General features: G+C 43.8%; 1 protein-coding gene across 1 annotated transcript in view; it reads right to left on the bottom strand.

The window, feature by feature from the left end:
* Positions 1-19,379, bottom strand: part of kiaa1109 (KIAA1109 ortholog) — a 523,818-nt gene that overhangs the window by 477,801 nt on the left and 26,638 nt on the right. The window contains exons 3-6 of the mRNA XM_070862493.1: positions 16,047-16,167; positions 8,517-8,633; positions 8,012-8,090; positions 3,684-3,748 (exon numbers count right to left, since the gene is read on the bottom strand). Coding sequence (XP_070718594.1) covers positions 3,684-3,748; positions 8,012-8,090; positions 8,517-8,633; positions 16,047-16,167 — 382 coding nt within the window. The remainder of the gene's footprint in view (positions 1-3,683; positions 3,749-8,011; positions 8,091-8,516; positions 8,634-16,046; positions 16,168-19,379) is intronic.

Raw genomic sequence — 19,379 nt, 5'->3', positions numbered from 1 at the left:
TGTAATGTTGCCAAGTTTGCTGATGATACAAAGATGGGTGGGTAAGCAAATTGTGAGAAGGACACAAAAAAATCTGCAAAGGGATATAGACAGTGAGTGGGTGGGCAAACATTTGGCAGATGGAGTATAATGTGGGAAAATGAGAGATTATTTCTTTGGCAGAAAAAAGTAGAAAAGCAAACTATAATTTAAATGGAGAAAAATTGTGAAGTGCTGCAGTACAGAGGGATCTGGGGGTCCTTGTGCATGAATCACAAAAAGTGAGTATGCAGGTACAGCAAGTAATCAAGAAGGCAAATGGAATGTTGGCCTTTATTGCAAGGGGGATAGAGTATAAAAGCAGAGAAATCCTGCTACAACTGTACAGGATATTGGTGATGCCACACCTGGAGTACTGCGTACAGCTTTGGTCTCCATATTTAAGGAAGGATATACTTGCATTGAATGCTGATCAGAGGTGGTTTACTAGCTTGATTCCGGAGATGAGGGACTAATGAAGATAGGTTGAGCCTATACTCATTGGAGTTCAGAAGAATGAGAGGTGATCTTATCGAAACATATGAAAATGAGGCAGCTAGAGGGATGCAGAGAGGATATTTCCACTCATTGGGGAAACTAAAACTAGGGGACATAGTCTCAGAATAAGGGGCCGCCAATTTAAAACTGAGATGAGGAGGAATTTTTTCTCTGAGGATTGTAAATCTGTGGAATTCTCTGCCCCAGAGAGCTGTGGTAGGTTGGGTCATTGAATACATTTAAGCTGGAGATAAGACAGGTTTTTGAGCGATAATGGAATATAGGGTTATGGGGAGCGGGCAGGGAAGTGGAGCTGAGTTAATGATCAGATCAGCCATGACCGTATTAAATGGCAGAGCAGGTTCGAGGGGCCAGGTGGCTGACTCCTGCTCGTATTTCTTCTGTTTCTTATGTTCTTATGAATGAAAACATTTTATATTTATGTTTTTTTTTAAAAAGCTCTTACACTGGGAAAAGCAGGCCTCTACACTTTTGCCAAGCTTAAGAATTTCACGGGCATTCGCAAGGCAGAAGTTGGGCAAATAGCCAAGCTCTTCGCCTGCGGAGGCCCATTCCTTCGGATTTGTACGATCTGTCACTTGCCTAAACCCGGAACTTGCATGGCCCCTAAAGGCGCATGCACACCTCATGTGCGTACCATAGGTGCCACAAATTCAGTCCCATTATGTGTCTGAAGTTGGAGGCCAAGGATGGTGATGCTTATCTAGAATAAAGCAAGACCACTTCAAAAAGGGGTTCAAAATTTTAAAAAACTGACAATCTTGAAAGTAGAATTAATGAGTACTAAGGGCTGGTCTTTCACATCAGGAGCCTGGCTTCAAATTAGCTCAGATTGTCTCCTGGCTGTATGAAATGAGTTGAGGTGGTCTTAACCCAGTTCCCATTGAACACTAACCCAAAGCACAACATTTGCCCATATTTGGTATCAATCCGCATCATCATTCAAAAAGGCCACAGCATGGCTGGTGTGGTTAAATGGCACAGTAGTGTAGGGTAGGGTGCTCTTCGGAGGTTGAGGCACGCTGCTGGGTAATAGCCAGGGGCGGATTAACCATGAGGCGGATGGGGCTGCAGTCCCAGGCCCACCAAATAAATAGGTCAGACCAGCTATCTCAGTCATAACCGGCCCAAGACACGTCACATACAGGCAGCAGAGTTTTGGATGAGCTCAAGCTGATGGAGAGTGGAGGATGGGAGGCCGGCCAGGATCGTAGTAGATAGGGACAGGTAGGTAGAGTTAGTTAACACACTGTTTATAACTTCTGAGACCAGAGTCTAGGCTCACACAAAGAATGGTCATTTGGGTCAAGTATTAGAGTGAGCCAGTCAGTGCCGATGGAACCATACCCCAAGGAATCAGTCCTTCAGGAGGGTAGGGTAGAACAAAAATGAAATTAAAAGGTGATAGAAAAGGATTTGCCATAATTAGTTGTGACTTTTTTTTTTAACATTGTGAGAAAAGTAATATATATACATGTCTGGAATCTCTTGCACTCTAGATATAATCAGCTGTATTACTAAATTACTAGATAGAAATCATAGAAACCTACAGCACAGAAGGAGGCCAGTCAACCCCTCGTGCCTGTGCTGGCTCTTTGAAAGAGCAGTCGTGCTTAGTCCCACATTCCCACTGTCCGTAACCCTGTAAGTTCCTCATCCTCAAGTACCTGTCCAACTCCCTTTTAAAATTATTTATGGAATCAGCTTCCATCACCTTTTCAGGTAGTGTTCCAGATCCCAACATCTCAGTGGTAACATTTATCTTCATCTCCCCTCTAGATCTTTTTCCAATGATCTTGAATCTAGGACCTCTCGCTTATTGACCCACTCGCTGGAGGGAATATTTATTCCCTATTTACTATCAAAACCTCTCAACATCTTAAAAATCTCAATTCGGTCACCAAAGAGAACAGTCCTAACTTTTCCAACCTCTCCTCATAAATGAAGTCCTTCATCCCTGATAACATCCTGGTAAACCTCTTCTGTACCCTTTCTCATGCCTTTACATCTTTCCTGAAGTGTGGTGCCCTGAATTGTCCACAGTACTCCAACTGAGGCCGAACCAGTGAGTTATAAAGTTCTAGCATGATCTTTTTCCTTTTTATTCTATTCCTCTATTTATAAACACAAGTAACCCATATGCTTTTTTAACCACCTTATCAACTTTCTGTAACAGCTTTAAGGATTTGTGTCTACGGACACCAAGGTCTCTCTGCTCATCTACACTTTTCAAAATTGTGCCATTTATAGTTTACTGTCTTTCCATATTAGTCCTTCCAAAGTGCATCACTTACACAGCATTGAACTCCATCCGCCCATTTCACCATCCTGTCTATGTCATCCTGAAGCCTATAACTACCCTCATCATGGTCTACTACTTTGCCAAGTTCAGTATCATCTGCAAACGTCATATTGCTGCTTCCTTTACCCGATTCTAGGTCGTTTATAAAAATTGCATAGAGTAATAGACCCAAAACCAATCCTCGGGGAACACCACTACAAACCACCTCAGTCTGAAAAACTGATATTGATTCACTGTTTGAAATCAACATCACCACCTTGCTTATGGAAGCATTCAAAATAAGCCGTGCAGCCATTTGGAACAACATAAGAAATGGATGCATATATCATACAACCGTGTACTGCTGTGCATTCTTGAAAATTATTGTGCTAATGATTGCCTTGATGTAACTTTTCATGTAACCTTGGAAATGTAGTTATCAGCACTGCTAATGTTTGTGTGTGCATGTGTGCCCATCATTGAACAACCTCATTCATGTCTTTCTCAATTGAGCAGAATGGGAATGTGCAAACAGGTGGGCATTATAGGTCGAGGTTAAAGGGAGAAATGGTGTTGATGTGATAACAAAACAAACTTGTGACCATAATCAGATCAGTGCACAGATGACCTTGTGTTTTCAGTTGACTAACAGATGAGACTGGTTAGTGTTTGCAGTTAAGTATCTTAGAAATGACTATACTCCTGTGAAAATAGAGAAGGGGAAAGAGGATATATATCCAGGACATAGACCGGTCTTAAATGTATGCTAAACCATTAAACTTATGAAGTCTCACAATGATTTTTGAGTTAAGAACCAGCCACGACTCAAATAAGTTATGAAGAAACTACAGAATTAGAAACTCACCATGCTGCTTCTGTTTAGGATTGTATATTTTCCACCATCTGAAGATGAGAAATCCATCTTGGATTCTAACAGAATAAAATTGCAACAGGACTTACAACACTGCAGTAAGTAACAATTTTGTCTTAAAATGTTCATTGCGCTAGCTGCATATTTGATTAATTCTCAACCTGTTGAATATATTCCATTTCATTGAATACTAGCACTTTTTTTTTTAAAAAGAGACTGAAATTAAGGTTTGATATTGAATTTTGAGGAGAGTTGTATAGAAACATTTAGTGGATGCTCACATGATAAACACCAGAAGGTACAAGGTTCAATTAGTAGTCAGTGCTGAGATATCAAATCTCTACAGTAAAGTGCTACAAAATGGCACACTGTCCTGGGCAGTGGAGGGAGGGAAAGTTAGCAAGGATTCCTGCTCCCAATTGATACCGTGTGACTGCTTTTGGAAGCACACTATAGGCGAGTACAGGACTAGGACTCAGCTGTGATGTCATTAAATAGCACATGGTTATATGCTCAAATGACCTTCATTCCAGGTGTCAATGGGGATGTTGCACTTTGAGGGTGTCCTTGTAACGTTTCCGCTGCCCACCTTTGGCTCGTTTGCTGTGAAGGAGTAAGGTACTGAATGGCTGAAAGCATCCTAGAACAATACTGCAGCATACATCAACAACTTCAATAAGGGATGGAGAAAAAAAAGGGAACAAAATTGAAAAATAAATGGCATACATTAAATTAAAATATTGCAAAATATTTTAGGTGGTCCGTTGGTGAATCTGATCAATAACACCAAAATTATATTTCAAACCATAATTATATGGAGCTTTGCCGCATTGAAAAAACATCAATGTTATGTTTTTATTTATTTCAACTAGCATATTACAGGCAATTTTTAGTCAGCAGTCATAGAACAAGCAAATTCAAAAATCAAAAATTGTAGATAGCATAAGGTGTCAATACACAACAATGATGAAATATCCACTTTATCTAGTCCATAGAAATAGGTCAGTTGCCTCACCATAGTATAATAGAAGCAAAGCATTTCTCAGGCAAGTCTCAAAACGGCAGCCAAAACAGAGGAGGATGCGCCATAGTCCCTCGCGGTTAACAGTGTCACAGGCCTTTGTAAGGTCAAAGAAGGCCACGCACAAGGGTTGGCGTTGTTCCCTGCATTTCTCTTGCAGTTGTCACGCCTTAAAGATCATGTCCGTTGTGCCCCGTAGTGGACGGAATCCGCACTGTGACTCCGGGAGGAGCTCCTCAGCCACAGAGAGAAGACGGTTGAGGAGGATTCGAGAGATGCCCTTCTCAGTGGCTGATAATAGGGAGATTCCTCTGTAGTTGCCGCAGTCTGACTTGTCCCCTTTTTAAAAGATGGTCACGATTACTGCATCTCAGATCTCCCGACATATCTCTCATCTGGAAGGAGGAGAGCACGAGTCCATGCATTCGTGCCAATAGTGCCTCTCCGCCATACTTTAGTGCCTCAGCGGGGATTCCATCCACTCCCGTTGCCTTGTTCTTGAGCTGACGGATGGCCTTTTCTACCTCGTGAAGAAGGGCTGGGGGTTTGCTGAGATGGTGGCGGGTAGCATGCTGCGGGATGGAGTCGAGGACACTCGAGTCAAAGGCAGAGTCTCGGTTAAGGAGATCTTCGAAGTGCTCCTTCCAGCGGGTCCTGACTGCCTCGGTGTCCTTGATGAATGTCTTGGCCAGCAGTGGGGTGGGGCCTTGGAGCTTGGGCCGTAGGTGGACTTGATCGCAGTGAAGAATCCTCGCACATCATGGCTGTCGGCCAGCTGTTGAATCTCCTGTGCTTTCTCTACCCACCATCTATTCTTTAGGTCACGGACTTTTTGTTGAACCTCGGCCTTAAGCCGTCTGTAAAGCTGCTGTGCTGATCCCAAGTTGGGTTGCTGTTTTAGGTTCAGAAGTGCCTTGCGCTTGTAATTTATTAGCTCTTGGATCTCCTGGTCATTCTCATCAAACCAGTCCAAGTGTTTCCTGGTTGAGTGACCGAGTGTTTCTTCGCAGGCACCGATTATGGTGGCTTGGAGGGCAGAACAAGCGCTGTGGGCATTCTGCATCTCGGGGTCATCAAGGATCGTCAGGTTAGCAGTGACACGCTGGCTGTATAGGGCTCTCTTAGCTGGGTCTTTGAGTGCCCCGGCGTTGATTTTTTTGCAACACTGCTTCTGTTGCCGTCGCTGCTTTGGGGCTATGTTGACGTTAATGATGGAACGGATTAGGCGGTGGTCCATCCAGCAGTTGTCGGCTCCTGTCATGGCGCGGGTGATGCGCACATCTTTGCGATCCCTGGCTCGAACCATGACATAGTCGAGCAGGTGCTAGTGTTTGGAGCGAGGGTGTTGCCACGATGCCTTGTACTTGTCCCTCTGGTGGAACAAGGTGTTAGTGATGACAAGGTCGTGCTCTAGGCATTTTGTCAGGAGCAGGGTACCGCTGGAGTTGGTTTTCTCTACCCCCTCTCTACTGATCACGCCTCCCCAGAGGTCTATGTCCTTGCCGACTCTGGCGTTGAAGTCGCTGAGGAGGATCAGTTTGTCGTCTGTGGGGATGTGGAACAGGAATTGTTCGAGGCTGGAGTAAAATCTCTCTTTGGCCTCATCTGTTGCGTGGAGTGTTGGGGCGTACGCGCTGATGACTGTGGCGCACTGGTTCTCGGATCGGGTGAGTCGAAGAGTCATGAGACGTTCGCTAATCCCGCAGGAGGAGTCTGAGGCGGCTGACCAGATCATTCTTGATGGCAAAACCGACTCCATGGAAGCGGCGTCCTTTCTCTGGTTTGCCTTTCCAGAAAAAGGTATAACCTTCACTTTGTTCTTTGAGCTGGCCTTCCTCTGCCCGCCGGGTCTCACTTAGGGCGGCGATATCGACATCGAAGCGTCTAAGTTCCCGGGCAATGATGGCAGTGCAGCGTACCAATCTGTCGCTATTGGAGTTGTCCTGACGTTCGAAATCCAGAATTTCATTTTGGAGGGTGGACAATGCCTGTTCTTTTAACGTGAGGTGGCCGTTGCAACCGGCTACCACATGGGCTTAACAGAGCAAGGTCTTGGTCCAGTGGCAAGGGGGTCCAAAACGACTGGAGACCAGGCACTGCTGTAGGAGCCTAGTTGCTTACGGCGGTATGCGAGCCGTAAGCTTGGCGCTGAGCAGTGCCCTTCTTTGAGATGGTGAAAAAACCGAGGCCTGGCTGAGGGCAGGCACTGGGAAGGTCAGAGGTCCACATTGTGGGAGGAGAAGAGGTCAGATAGATCAAAGTTACCAGTCATTGTGCACACCACGTGCTCGACAGGGATTTCGCCGTTGAGTGGGGCCAGCAGCCAGGACGTCGCCGGAGGGTCGCAGGCCCAAGCACCGCCAGGGAGTTTGGAGGCCCAAGCACCGCCAGGGAGTTCGGAGGCCCCAGAGTCGTTGGAACTGGTCAAAGGCTCACCGCAGTTGGGATCGCTGGAGCAGCTGAGTCGGCCAGTGTAGAGCCAGAGTCCAGGTGGAGGGCCCTTGGTAGTAGAGAGGTCGACCTGGAAGTCTCAACACCTCCTGGTGGACAGCATGGAGTGTCATGAGAGGTTTGGGAAAGGTCCAATTGCCCTCTCAGATGCAGTGGGTACAGGGACCAGGAGACAAGGGAGACATTGGGGAGCAAATGGCTTTTTTTGTAACTCTGGACCAAAAGTAAAAGTCAAAGTTCCATTGAATGCCAATACTGATGCTTTAATCCCATACTCTAACCACCAATACTGAATTAGACTATAATCATCACAGTCTGTTGCTGAAAACCATACCACGATCTAGTATTATCATTTATCTCAAATACTGTACACAACATTGCATTCATACTACATTAGCATCCTTATCCAGGCTTTAATAAGTACAAAAATTACAATAAATGCTATATAATATAAAATAAATATATAAATTTAATACAGAAAACATTGGTCGCAAATCCTAATATTTCAGTGAAGTAACGCTCATTCTAATTACCACTACCCTAATACTGGACCAATGTGATTTTCAAAGCAACGTCTGCAGCATAGGGTAATGGAGATTGCAAAACAGAAAATTAAGAACTGAATTATAGTACTATGTATTCAATCCTTATATTTTTTTTTATAAAAGTGTCTTAAACCAAAATACTCAATTGCCACTTTGAATTTTGACATGTAAACGTTTGGAAACAACCTCAAGGCTCTTGTTCCATTATGACCTGGAGCCTGCCCTTCAATTCATATTGCCTCCATTCAAAGGGAATTTATGCTATAATTGTTTAACTTTCAGCTTCCACATGAATTAGCTCTTACCTGATAGACACGTCTTCATTGATATAATAAATTTCACGAAACATGACCTTTCCAGACAACACAGAGAATGAAAATGAACCTATTGAAAAGGTAGACAATTAATCTGTTTGCCTGATACAGTATCAAAGGTTTGTTAAACAGAATATGAAGAAACAAGATTTCATTTGTCATCTGTGTTCACAGGATATATGGCTCATATTTGATTAACTTTGTGCTCAACTGATAAATGTGAAAAATGTTTATATTTCTGTTGTGTGCTGTTTCACAATTGTAAATTAAATGGACAACAGGAAATCATTTATATAAATACATATTCTAAAAATGTTTTTCTATATTCTTTTGAATTTTACCATCTTCAGTAGAATGGCCGAGAAACAGAATGTTTCCAATGAAAGAAAAATTAATTTGTCCTGACTCAGGGATAGGGCAAAATGAATATTAATATGTTTTCCGAATAAATCCATAAACTGCCTGTGTTGGTGATAAACTAATAAATAAAACTTACCAATGTGGACATATCCATTTTTATAGAGTCTGTTGAGAACCAGAGTCAGTATCAGTCCTAAATTACGGGAATTGTAGTAAGTCAGATAAATGATCCATCCACATGATAAGATTGTAGCTGTAAAGAAAGAACTTGTATTTATCTGGTGCTTTATCACATCACTCAAAATGCTTTACATCCAATGAATTACTTTTTGAAGTGCAACCAACGTTTGTAAATGCAGCAGAAGACTGTACACAAATCCCACAAACTGCAAATAAGATGAATGACCAGTTAATCTGCATTTGATAAAGTTGTTGAGGGAAGAATGCTGGTTAGGATCAGAGAATAACTCCTTCATCTTCTAATAGTACCATGAGATTTTTACTGCTCACTTGAACCACAAGAACAGACAGACAATTTAACATCTCAGTTGAAGAATGGCACCACAGACCATCTATCAGTCCCTCAATACTGCCACGGAACGTCAGCCAAGATTATGTGCCCAAACCATAGCTCAAACCCAAAAACCAACAACTTCTGAAATGTTGTAACAATCCTCAAATTACTCATTAATAGAAAATACAAGAAAATAAGCATGTTATAATTATACACACACATATAACATATATAATATATTTAATCCATTTTAACATACAAGCTAAAGAGAAGGTTTCTATTATAAAGCAGAGTAATTTCCTGCAGAGGTTATTTTCCATTATCAAATCTAGCTTCTGTTCTTAAAGTTACAGCATAATCCAACCGTACAAGTATTTCTGTAAATCATTTATGACTATAAAAGTAATTTTGGAAACTAGTAAAAAGCCAAATTTGTGATATAGTGCTAATCCATTACAAATTGTTATGTCTGCAATTACCATCGAATAACACAACGAGGCCTTGTACTGTGAGTAAGAGCTGTGTGACTTCAGTCCATTTAATACGACTGTAAAGTGAGGGGCAGCATGGCTTTCCACCTTTTATATGCCCCTGCGCACCTGGGCAGGTAACCCCTGGGGCCTCCAACAGCAGCGCCCTCAGGTGGTACATTGTACATAGTTACATGGTTACATGGTGAATACAAAGAGTTTGCATACATGACAGATGACTTCATAGAATCATAGAAATTTATGGCACAGGAGACGGCTGTCTGTGCCGATTGAGGCATAAACATTCTGTAAACAAGCAGAAATCCTTCCCAATCCAGTGGTACAATTTCTGTAGTGAAAACTTTAGTACACTAGTTCCGTATATCAAGTAAAGCAGAACCTTAGGACACTAGTAAGGGGCACTCAACTATTTCAGCGCATTAAATATGGGATGACAAGAAAAAGGAAGGAAGTCGGAAAATAAAAACTTAACTGAATCACTACTCATGTGCCCGATTTACTTCACGAGAAGGACACTATGGCCATGCCTCCAGAAGTGCAAGTAGCTACTTCTCATTTATCACTTTTCCTGAAGGGACTAACCTATGCGAAGATATTATTCACATGATCACCAACTGTCCTCCAATAACTTGCAACTATTCTTCACTTGAGATTAGGCAATAAGTGCTGGTAGGATATTTCATCAAGAAGGGTATCACCACCAAGCCCAATCCTGTCCCTGTCCCTCTTCCCCACCCGCCGCCCGCCCTCCTCCTCACTCCATCTTCCACATGCACCTCCCCCATCCCCACTCTTTTCCAATGCCCCTACCTTCCCATGAAAAAGCCAATCCAACTATGGCAAAATGGAAAGGGAACATAAATAAAACAGCAGATGAAATAAACAATGGGAGAGTAAGAATTTTAATAAGCCAGTGTGAAAGGAAAACATTGCTCACTCAAGTCATTTCCCTTTCACAATCTTCAATCAAAATCAACAATACTGATCAAATATTCATTATCCAGAAACTTCCGCATTTTTCCTCAAACAAATGCAATTCAGATCTGGTAAAACATTAATATATTGTATACATATTTCACTATAGCCCTAAATTAAAATAATAATCTTACTGATATTACAATCCAGAAATATATTTCAATACCCTACCTAGATGGCTCCCAGACGGCATGCCGGATGATTAAAATTCAGAACAAAGTTAAACTTCTCTGGTAGACTACATATTCAAGTCCCTGAATCAAACAGGTCCAAGGTGTTGTTGATGACTAACCTAGCAGTCTGGCTCACGAACGGAACCAGGACAGGAAGATCACTCACTGAGGATTGGCATCCTTACTACTTGGTTCCAGTTATCCCTATAATAAGTAGGGTGTAGCTAGTTGGATACGTAGGTGGTAGCTGACCAGTATTCGGTACTGGTAACCTGTGTGTTTTTCCTTGTTAAACTCCAACAGTGCCCGTGTGTATACTTGGAGAACCCCAAGCCTCAGCTCTACCCGCCTGTGCCTGTGGGGTCAAGTTTCGGGCCGCAACATGGACGCCCGTTTTTTGAGCCTAAAAGCGCGATAAAAATGTACCTTGCAATTCTCGGGCTCCCTGCAGGTCCCTCGGAGCTCGGCGCGCAGACATCAGCAGGGGGGGGCAGAGCCACAGAGTCACACCGATTCTGCAAGTGCAGGGGGGCAGGGCTAAGTCAAATGAGAGAACGTCGTGCCGGCAGCCCTGCGCATACGCGTTGGAGCGCGCGCATGCGCAGTAGCCCATAAACATAGGCACTCGGCCATTTTTAAAGGAATTTGAAGAAAAGTGCTGACTTGTCTCGTGGACCTCTGGAAAGGCTTGGGATTGAATTTTGTTGATTTTTTGCCGTCTGAAGGAGTGCTTTTAGCAGCACTATTGAAGAAATCACCTGCTGAAATCAGTGAGTGCTGCTTTTCACTGTTAATCTTCCAGAACAGGTGCTGCATAGGTGCATGCAAAATACGGACTGTGTGTTTTGAAAAATAAAAGTGTCAATTCAATACAGCAATGGAACAACGTCCACCAAGAACAAAGAATTTCTTGTATGAGGAAATGGAGATATTAGTCAACGTCATTGAGCAGAGATGGCAGGAGCTAGATACCAGCAACAGAGGTCGCATAAAAATGCCACCTAAAGAAATGAAGAAACGCTGGAACCAAGTTGCAGAAGATTACTGCGCAATGGTGCATACCATGAGATCTGGAAGCCAGTATAAAAAAAAATGGCACGACCTTGGTCAAGTAGTTAGTGTAAGTAAGTAAGTAATTAATGTAATCGTAATTTTAATGTGACTATGTGTATGTCCCACCCTGCAGAAAGACGCACTCAGTAAAAAGTTATCTTTTACTCTTGGAACAGAGGGTAGCTGCCATGATGAGTTGTACATGGAGAAAAGCAATCAGAAAAGCCCGCACGCGAGAAAGAGGGTAAATCTTGAAAATGCATCGTGGCCCTTCAAATCAACCTGCTATGTGTGAGAGTACTCATGCCACCCATCCTGCCCCCTCCCTTGCTGTTAAACATTTGACGACGACGACGACGATAATCCTGAGGATCCTGAAGATACAGAACAAGAAGCAGTACAACCAGATGCAGACGATCCAGACTGGATGATGGCGGCGATGACTGAAATGTCTACAGGGGAGAGCTTCCAAATTAATTTTTATGAGCCCCCATTAAGGGGCATCAGAGTTTCAACCCCTGGCATAGGTTCTGGTTCCATCTTCCATGGTTTTGATTCCGATGTTGCAGGTCCCAGTGGTGCTGCTGGTGTAATGCAGCAGCTTATAGCCAGTGCACCACCGTCCGGGCCTGTGCCTCCCACTCGCATAGGTTCTGGTTCCACCTTCCACGGTTTTGATTCCGACGTTGCGGGTCCCAGTGGTGCTGGTGATATAATGGAGCAGTACACCCATTCACCCACCATCTCAGCCCACGGTTCGCACTCGAGTGCTGCCGTCTGGAACACCGAGCGCCCCAACGTCCCAGCCCGTGCCTCTCTCTCTAGTACTGCCGTCTGCAACAACGAGCGTCCCACCGTCCCGGCCCACGCTTCCCTGTGTAGTGATGCCGTTTGGAACACCGAGCGTTCCACCGTCCCTCCCAGTGTAGTGGTGCCGTGAGGCAGACCCAGGCAGAAGAGATTGGAGACACACTCTCCTGAGATGCAGCGTGCAACAGATGTGGCTCAGGTTGTGGCATTCGGTGTGGAGACCAATGAGCTTACCCGATCACTCATCGGTGGCGTCAGTGCAGTGGGTGAAGAGGTGATGACCCCGACGGGAGAAATAGAGGTAATGACACGGGAACTTAGGGAGGGACTGCGATCAAAGGCACAGGCCATCAGGGAGGAAATGCAAATGACGGCACAGGTGCTGCAATAAGGGCACACAGTCCCGCCAATCAAATGACACCCCCATGAAGAAGTGAACATTCACGGAGATGTGGATGAGACATGGTTGCAGCCTTTTTTTGTTGCTTTTGTTCTTGTTCTTGATGTAACTGTAATAGCGTTTTTCAAATTGAAATTGTTTTGTAACTTTACAACGTAAGTGATCTTAGGGTTTTTAAGTGATCTTATAGTGTAAATGCTCTCACATTCTGTAACTTATTTAATTTTGCATCTAAAAAGTGAACCTGAAGTTTAAGTGATCTTGAGAGTGTAAGATTTTTCAATTTGAAATTGTTTTGTAACTTTACAAGTTTATAAATGATCTTAAAGTTTTTAACTGGTCTTCAAGAGTCATATTAAAAAGTAAAGTTTGATGCAACAAATATTTTATTACAGTGATGTTAACTTTTCAATAAAATATTTTTTCATTAAAACTGAATCATGATTCATTAACACAACACAACGTAGAAACAACTCCAAAGAATAAACATGTCCATGCGCAACAGTGGTTGCAAAGCCCTCAAGCATCAGTAATTGAAGCGTTCACGGATGAGCTGCTGGCGCAGGGCTTGAGCAATCGTTAAAGGAGCACGATGGACGGCCCTCCTCCGACCTCGTGCTCCGGCATCAGGCACTTGCATGTTTTCCTGATCGTCGTCATCATCTTCATCCTGCTCTTCCAAAATACTATCAGGCACTGGACCCTCACATGGGTCTTCTGGTTCCACTACCAGCTTCTGCTGCCTCATGATGGCTAAGTTATGGAGCATACAGCACACAACAGTGAAATGACCAACAATCTGAGGAGAGTATTGAAAGTGGCCTCCGGAATGGTCCAGACATTGGAAACGCTGTTTCAATATGCCAATGGTCCTCTCAATGATGCGGCACGTCGCAATGTGTACCATGTTGTATTGACGGTTAGCTTCTGTCCGTGTCACACGTAGGGGCGTCATGAGCCAGGTGGCCTGGCCGTACCCTTTGTCTCCCAGTAGCCAGCTCTGCCCTTCTGGTTGCTGCTCAAACATGTCAGATATAACACGTAGGATGAACGCATCATGGGTAGCTCGCATCGACTGACATGATGCGCTGCTTGCCGTCACACATGAGCTGCACATTGATGGAGTGGAAACCTTTTCTATTCCTGTACTGCTCGGAATCCTCCACAGGTGCTCGCAAGGCAATGTGGGTACAATCAATGCAGCCCTGTACCTTTGGGAAGCCATGAATCCTGAAGAAGCCCACAGCCCTCTCATGGATCGCTTGTGCAGTCATTGGGAAATTGATGAAGTCACTCCTCCACGCATACAGTGCAGCCGTGACCTGGTAAACGCAGGCATGTATTGCCCATTGAGAGATGGTGCACACATCTCCAGTTGTAGCCTGAAACCATCCCGAGGCATAGAAGGCAAGTGCAGCTGTTACCTTCACTTCAACAGACAAGGCAGTTGGCGTTCTGCTTTTGGGCTGCAAATCTGCTCTCAGCATATCACAGATCTCAGCGACAACTTCTCTGCGGAAACGCAGCCTTTTGACACAATCAGCCTCGCTCATGTCCAGGTACGAGTGCCTGGCTCAATATTGCCGACGTGAGTAAGGTCTCCTGCCCATCAGCCTATGGGCTTATGACATTCCTGGTGCGGTGAGCTCTAATCAATTCTCTCCTATGCAGTGAATTGCTGGCGAACCATAGCATAATCCATGGTGTTGATAATGCAGAACACATTCTGCAATTACAAATTTAATTTTCAAACGAGCTATCTGGCTGCCTCTCCCTGTCCCCTGGCCGAATGGCCTCAGCCTCCCTTGCAGCTCGAAGGCTGCTTGCTGTGTCTTCAGCTGCTGTCAGCCACTGCTGCCGTCCCTATCCCGTGGACGAATGGCCTCAGCTTCTCTCGCAGCTCAAAGGCTGCTTACTGTGTCTTTGGCCGCCGTCAGCCACAGCCACCGCCCCATCCTGTGGCCGAATGGCCTCAGCTTCTCTCGCAGCTCGAAGGCTGCTTACTGTGTCTTTGGCCGCCGTCAGCCACAGCCGCCGCCCCTATCCCGTGGCTGAATAGCCTCAGCTTCTCTCGCAGCTCGAAGGCTGCTTACTGTGTCTTCGGCTGCCGTCGAGTCACTGACGCCACCCCTGTCTCCTACATGGAAGGAAGGCCTGCCTGAAGCACCGCAGCTCGAAGGCTGCTTGCTGCTGTTGTTGTTGGGCTGCCGTCGAGTCACTGACGCCACCCATTAAATACATGGAAGGCCTGCCTGAAGCATCGCAGCTCGAAGGCTGCTGCTGCTTCACACAGGTAGGAATATTCAATAGTTTGCCTTTGCTTTGTTTATAATTGTTTCTTCAGGGTGGTTCTTTATTTGTATAATAAATGCTTATAGAATTTAATTACTTCCCTTCCCTCCCCCCTCGTTCCCTATGCCTGATTTGTAACCTACGTCTGATTTCTAAAGTGGAGGCAAGGTTTTTCTGAGCATACAAAAATCTACACTTACTCCATTCTAAGTTAGTTTGGAGTAAGTTTTCACTGCCTAAACTTTCAAAACAGGCGTAAGTGGCCGGACACGCCCCCTTTTGAAAAAAAATCTGTTCCAAAATTAAACTGTTCTAACTGACTAGAACTGGAGCAAACTATATGCCGAGAATTGCAATTTCTAAAATACTCCATTCTAAACCAGTTGCTCAAAAAAAATAGGAGCAACTCAGGCCAAAACCTGACCCCTATGTTTCTAGATTGGGATGTCAAACTCAATTTATGTGGTGGGCCTGCTCCAACATCCTGGCACTTGGCATGGGCTACATTCAGCAAAGGTTATTTGGACACACTGGGGTCAGAATTGGTACACATATCATTTTTTGGGCGTAAAACAGGTTCAATGCATAGCAGTTTCTGGGCGTGAGGTCTTAAGCCTAATCTATGCCGGCGGCATTAGTCCTCACTGTTTGCCTGGCGGTCTCCAGAAATCAGCGTTGGATCAATTTAAATATGCAAATAAGAGTTCTGCACGTGTTTTAGGACCATTCTACAAAATACATGAAAACTGAGATGGAGCAGATTTTTTTCCAGTTCTATGACGGCCTAAACCATGATCTTTAAAGAATCTACTGGAGGCTGTTAAAGAAATGGCAGATAAAGCTTTTGCTTTTTACTTTACCTTCTGTAGAGTGTGGAGGAGCAGGAGTGATCCTCCCAACTCCACAACACTACTATGAGATTAAAAACAGATTAAATATAAAACAAATAAACACTCACCAACAAAGAGCCACACAACATTAGAATTATGCTCTGTGAGAAAGCCTTCCAATTCTGTAAGGGATGGGACAATGCTCTCATTTTCTCTTGAACTATATTCCATTATTGTGTGAAGTAGGAGCTGAGGGGAGAAGAAGAAAGAAACAAGTTAAACCTTGTTAACATAAATTATTGAAGAACATATAGAGTTGCATTAAAAGAGAGACTGTTCTGGAACGGAGCACCTGCTGTATGCTTGCACAGTAAGGCATGGCGAAATTCAAAAAAATCCTCAAAATACTTGTATACCTCATTACTATGTAGAAATGTTATCCGTATATATTGCCACCGAGTCAAAGAGCCAACAAATAGCCAGGCTAAAGATACTTAACTATCAACCTGTAAATTTCAAGTATGACGACACCACAATATAATAAAATTAAGAATTGTCCAGAACACAACTACTTAGGCATTATATAGCATTACTCAAGGTAATTCTGCAAGGTGTTTCCTTCACCTCCATTTTGTAGGCATCATCCCCACGGCCTTACTCAACCATTTTCACAATGTTTTCTTCTTTTGCCTTTTTATTACCTGATTCAAACAAACAACAGTTTTGGTGGTCATTGTATTAACTGCTTTTCTGCAATAGGTTGACTTGACTTCTGCCCTGCTGTTCCTCCCCCTGCTGCTTAGTTGGGTTTAGTCCTATGAAGTGATTCGTCCGTCTTCAAATTCTGATGAAGATTCAACAGCCGAAGCATTAACCTGACTTCTTTTTTTCCCCACAAGGGATCGGTGTATTTCATGCCTCATCTGTTTTTATTTCTTTGACTCCTACCCATTGAACTTCCCCTCCCCTCTGCACTTGGTTCAGTACAAGCTGCTGCTTTTTATATTGGTTTCTTGCCATTTTAATTGCTGCCGGCTCCTGACATGTGGTAAACATGCTGGATCCGACAAGGCCGGTAGCTGGGATATCGTTTTCTTAAAAAACAAAATTCAACTGGGTATCCCAATAGCTGGCCTTAGTGTCTCAGTGGCTGGCCTTAAGTATACCTGGCAAGCTAACTTCAGGGTTACCATCAGCTGTAAGAGACCCATATGTCAGGAGCCAGCAAGAAAGCAACATAAAAGCAGCTATATAAGGAACTTAAGTTTATTTCCCAATACCTAAATGGAAGGATCCAAGTGAAAACATTTGACAAAGATGTTGCACTCTAAATATCAACGCCCCTGTCGTGCATTACCCGCAACTTGCGTTTTATTAATTTCTACCATTTACAGTTTTCTTCCTCCGAGTCAGCAGATTTCCCTTTGTGTCAATGCTTCATTACAACGAGCAAGGCTCGCGCTACCTCGGCAATGGGACATATCGAACCTAACAAATGGTGTCCAATAAGAACTCGAATTGACTGCGTATGCACAGTCATTGTATCGCTGAGACTACTTATGTTTAAGCCATCAATGTCAGTAGTCTCCCCTGTATATTGATAGGATAAACCAAATTGGCGGATCCCCTGAAATCTTCTCATGGACCCCCCAGGGGGCCCGGGCCCCCGGTTGAGAACCCCTGGTCTACAGGCCTCCGGATAGCAGCAATGAAGTGGCAGAATGCATTAATTCAGAGATTAAAGGCTTATAACAAAAGCAAATATGTTTTAATGGAAGATTTTAATTTTCATATCGATTGGGCAGAGTAGCTCAAGTCAGAAAGGTAGTGATTTCTTGAGTGCATTCAAGATAGTTTTCTGGAGCAGTATGTTCTAGAATCAACAAGACGGCAGGTCATACTGCATTTAGTAATGAGCCAGACTTGTTTAATAATCTAACAGTAAGGAAACATTTATCTAACAGTGATCAAAAATATGATCTAATTCAATATTAGGTCTAAAAGGGAGAAACTTAACAGCTACTAAGGTTCGAGATTTTGGTAAGACTACCCTTAACAGGATGAGACAGAGACTGATGACAGCAAACTGGTCAAAACGGTTATCGGGTAAAATTACAGATGAACAGTGGAATTTTCAAAAAGTAATTTTGTTTAACACAGGATCAGTATATACCCCAAGGGGAAAGAGCTCTACTTACCAAATAAAACAGCTATGATCGACAAAAGAGGTGAGAGATAACATAAAACTAAAGGAATAAGCATATAAAAGTGCAAAGATTTGTGTTGATCCAGTGGACTGGGAGGGATATAAAGAAAAGCAAAGGAAGACAAAAAAAATACCGAGAGCTGCAAAAAGGAAAACGAAAAAAACTTGCAAGGGTTATCAACATTAACACAAAAAGTTTTGATAATTATATTAGAAGAGAAAGGGTAGTCATGCGGGCCTTTAAAAACAGATCGGAGAAATACTGAAAAGGAAAATAAGGAAATGGTAGACTTGTTGGATAATTACTGTGTGTCAGTCTTCACAATCGAGGAAGAGGATAAAATAGAGCTGCTGAGGAGATTGGTTAGGCGGTAGAAGACAAAGCGCAGGGATAATGGGTATTTACTCAAATTGGAAGGAAGTGTCCCACAAGAATCTGTGCTGGGCCTCAACTATTCACTATATTAATCAATGACTTCGATAACTGCAATAGAGAGCCATATATCCTAGTTTGCTAATGACAAAGATTAGTGGCACAGTAAATAGTGTGGATGGGAGCATAGAAATAAAACAACATAAATGAGTGGGAAAACCTGTGGCAGATGGATTTCAATGCAGGCAAGTGTGAGGTCAGCCATTTTGGACCAAAAAAGGATAGACCCGAGTATTATTTAGATAGTACCCGAAGCGTACGAGTATGGGCCTTACACTAAACATTCGTAAGACAACGGTTCTCTACCAACCTGCCCCGCCACACAGTACTACCCCCCAATTATCAAGATCAATGACGAGGCCTTGGACAACGTGGACCATTTTCCATACCTCGGGAGCCTACTGTCAACAAAGGCAGACATCAATGACGAAGTCCAACACTGCCTCCAGTGTGCCAGTGCAGCCTTCGGTCGCCTGCGGAAGAGGGTGTTTGAAGATCAGGACCTCAAACCTGGCACCAAGCTCATGGTCTACAGAGCAGTAGTGCTAGCCGCCCTCCGATATGCTTCAGAGACATGGACTATATACAGCAAGCACCTCAAAGCACTGAAGTACCACCAACGCTGCCTCCGCAAGATCCTGCAAATCCATTGGCAGGATAGGAGCACCGTCAGTTTTCTCGCTCAGGTCAGGCATTGACCATACTCAATCAGCTCCGATGGATGGGCCACATCGTCCGCATGTCCGATACGAGACTCCCAAAACAAGCGCTGTACTCAGAGCTCCGACACAACAAGCGAGCCCCAGGTGCGCAGATGAAACG

This window comes from Pristiophorus japonicus, chromosome 2 (genome assembly GCF_044704955.1).
Source record: "Pristiophorus japonicus isolate sPriJap1 chromosome 2, sPriJap1.hap1, whole genome shotgun sequence".
Classification (NCBI taxonomy): Eukaryota; Metazoa; Chordata; class Chondrichthyes; family Pristiophoridae; genus Pristiophorus; species Pristiophorus japonicus.
This window is presented reverse-complemented; position numbering and strand designations above follow the sequence as displayed.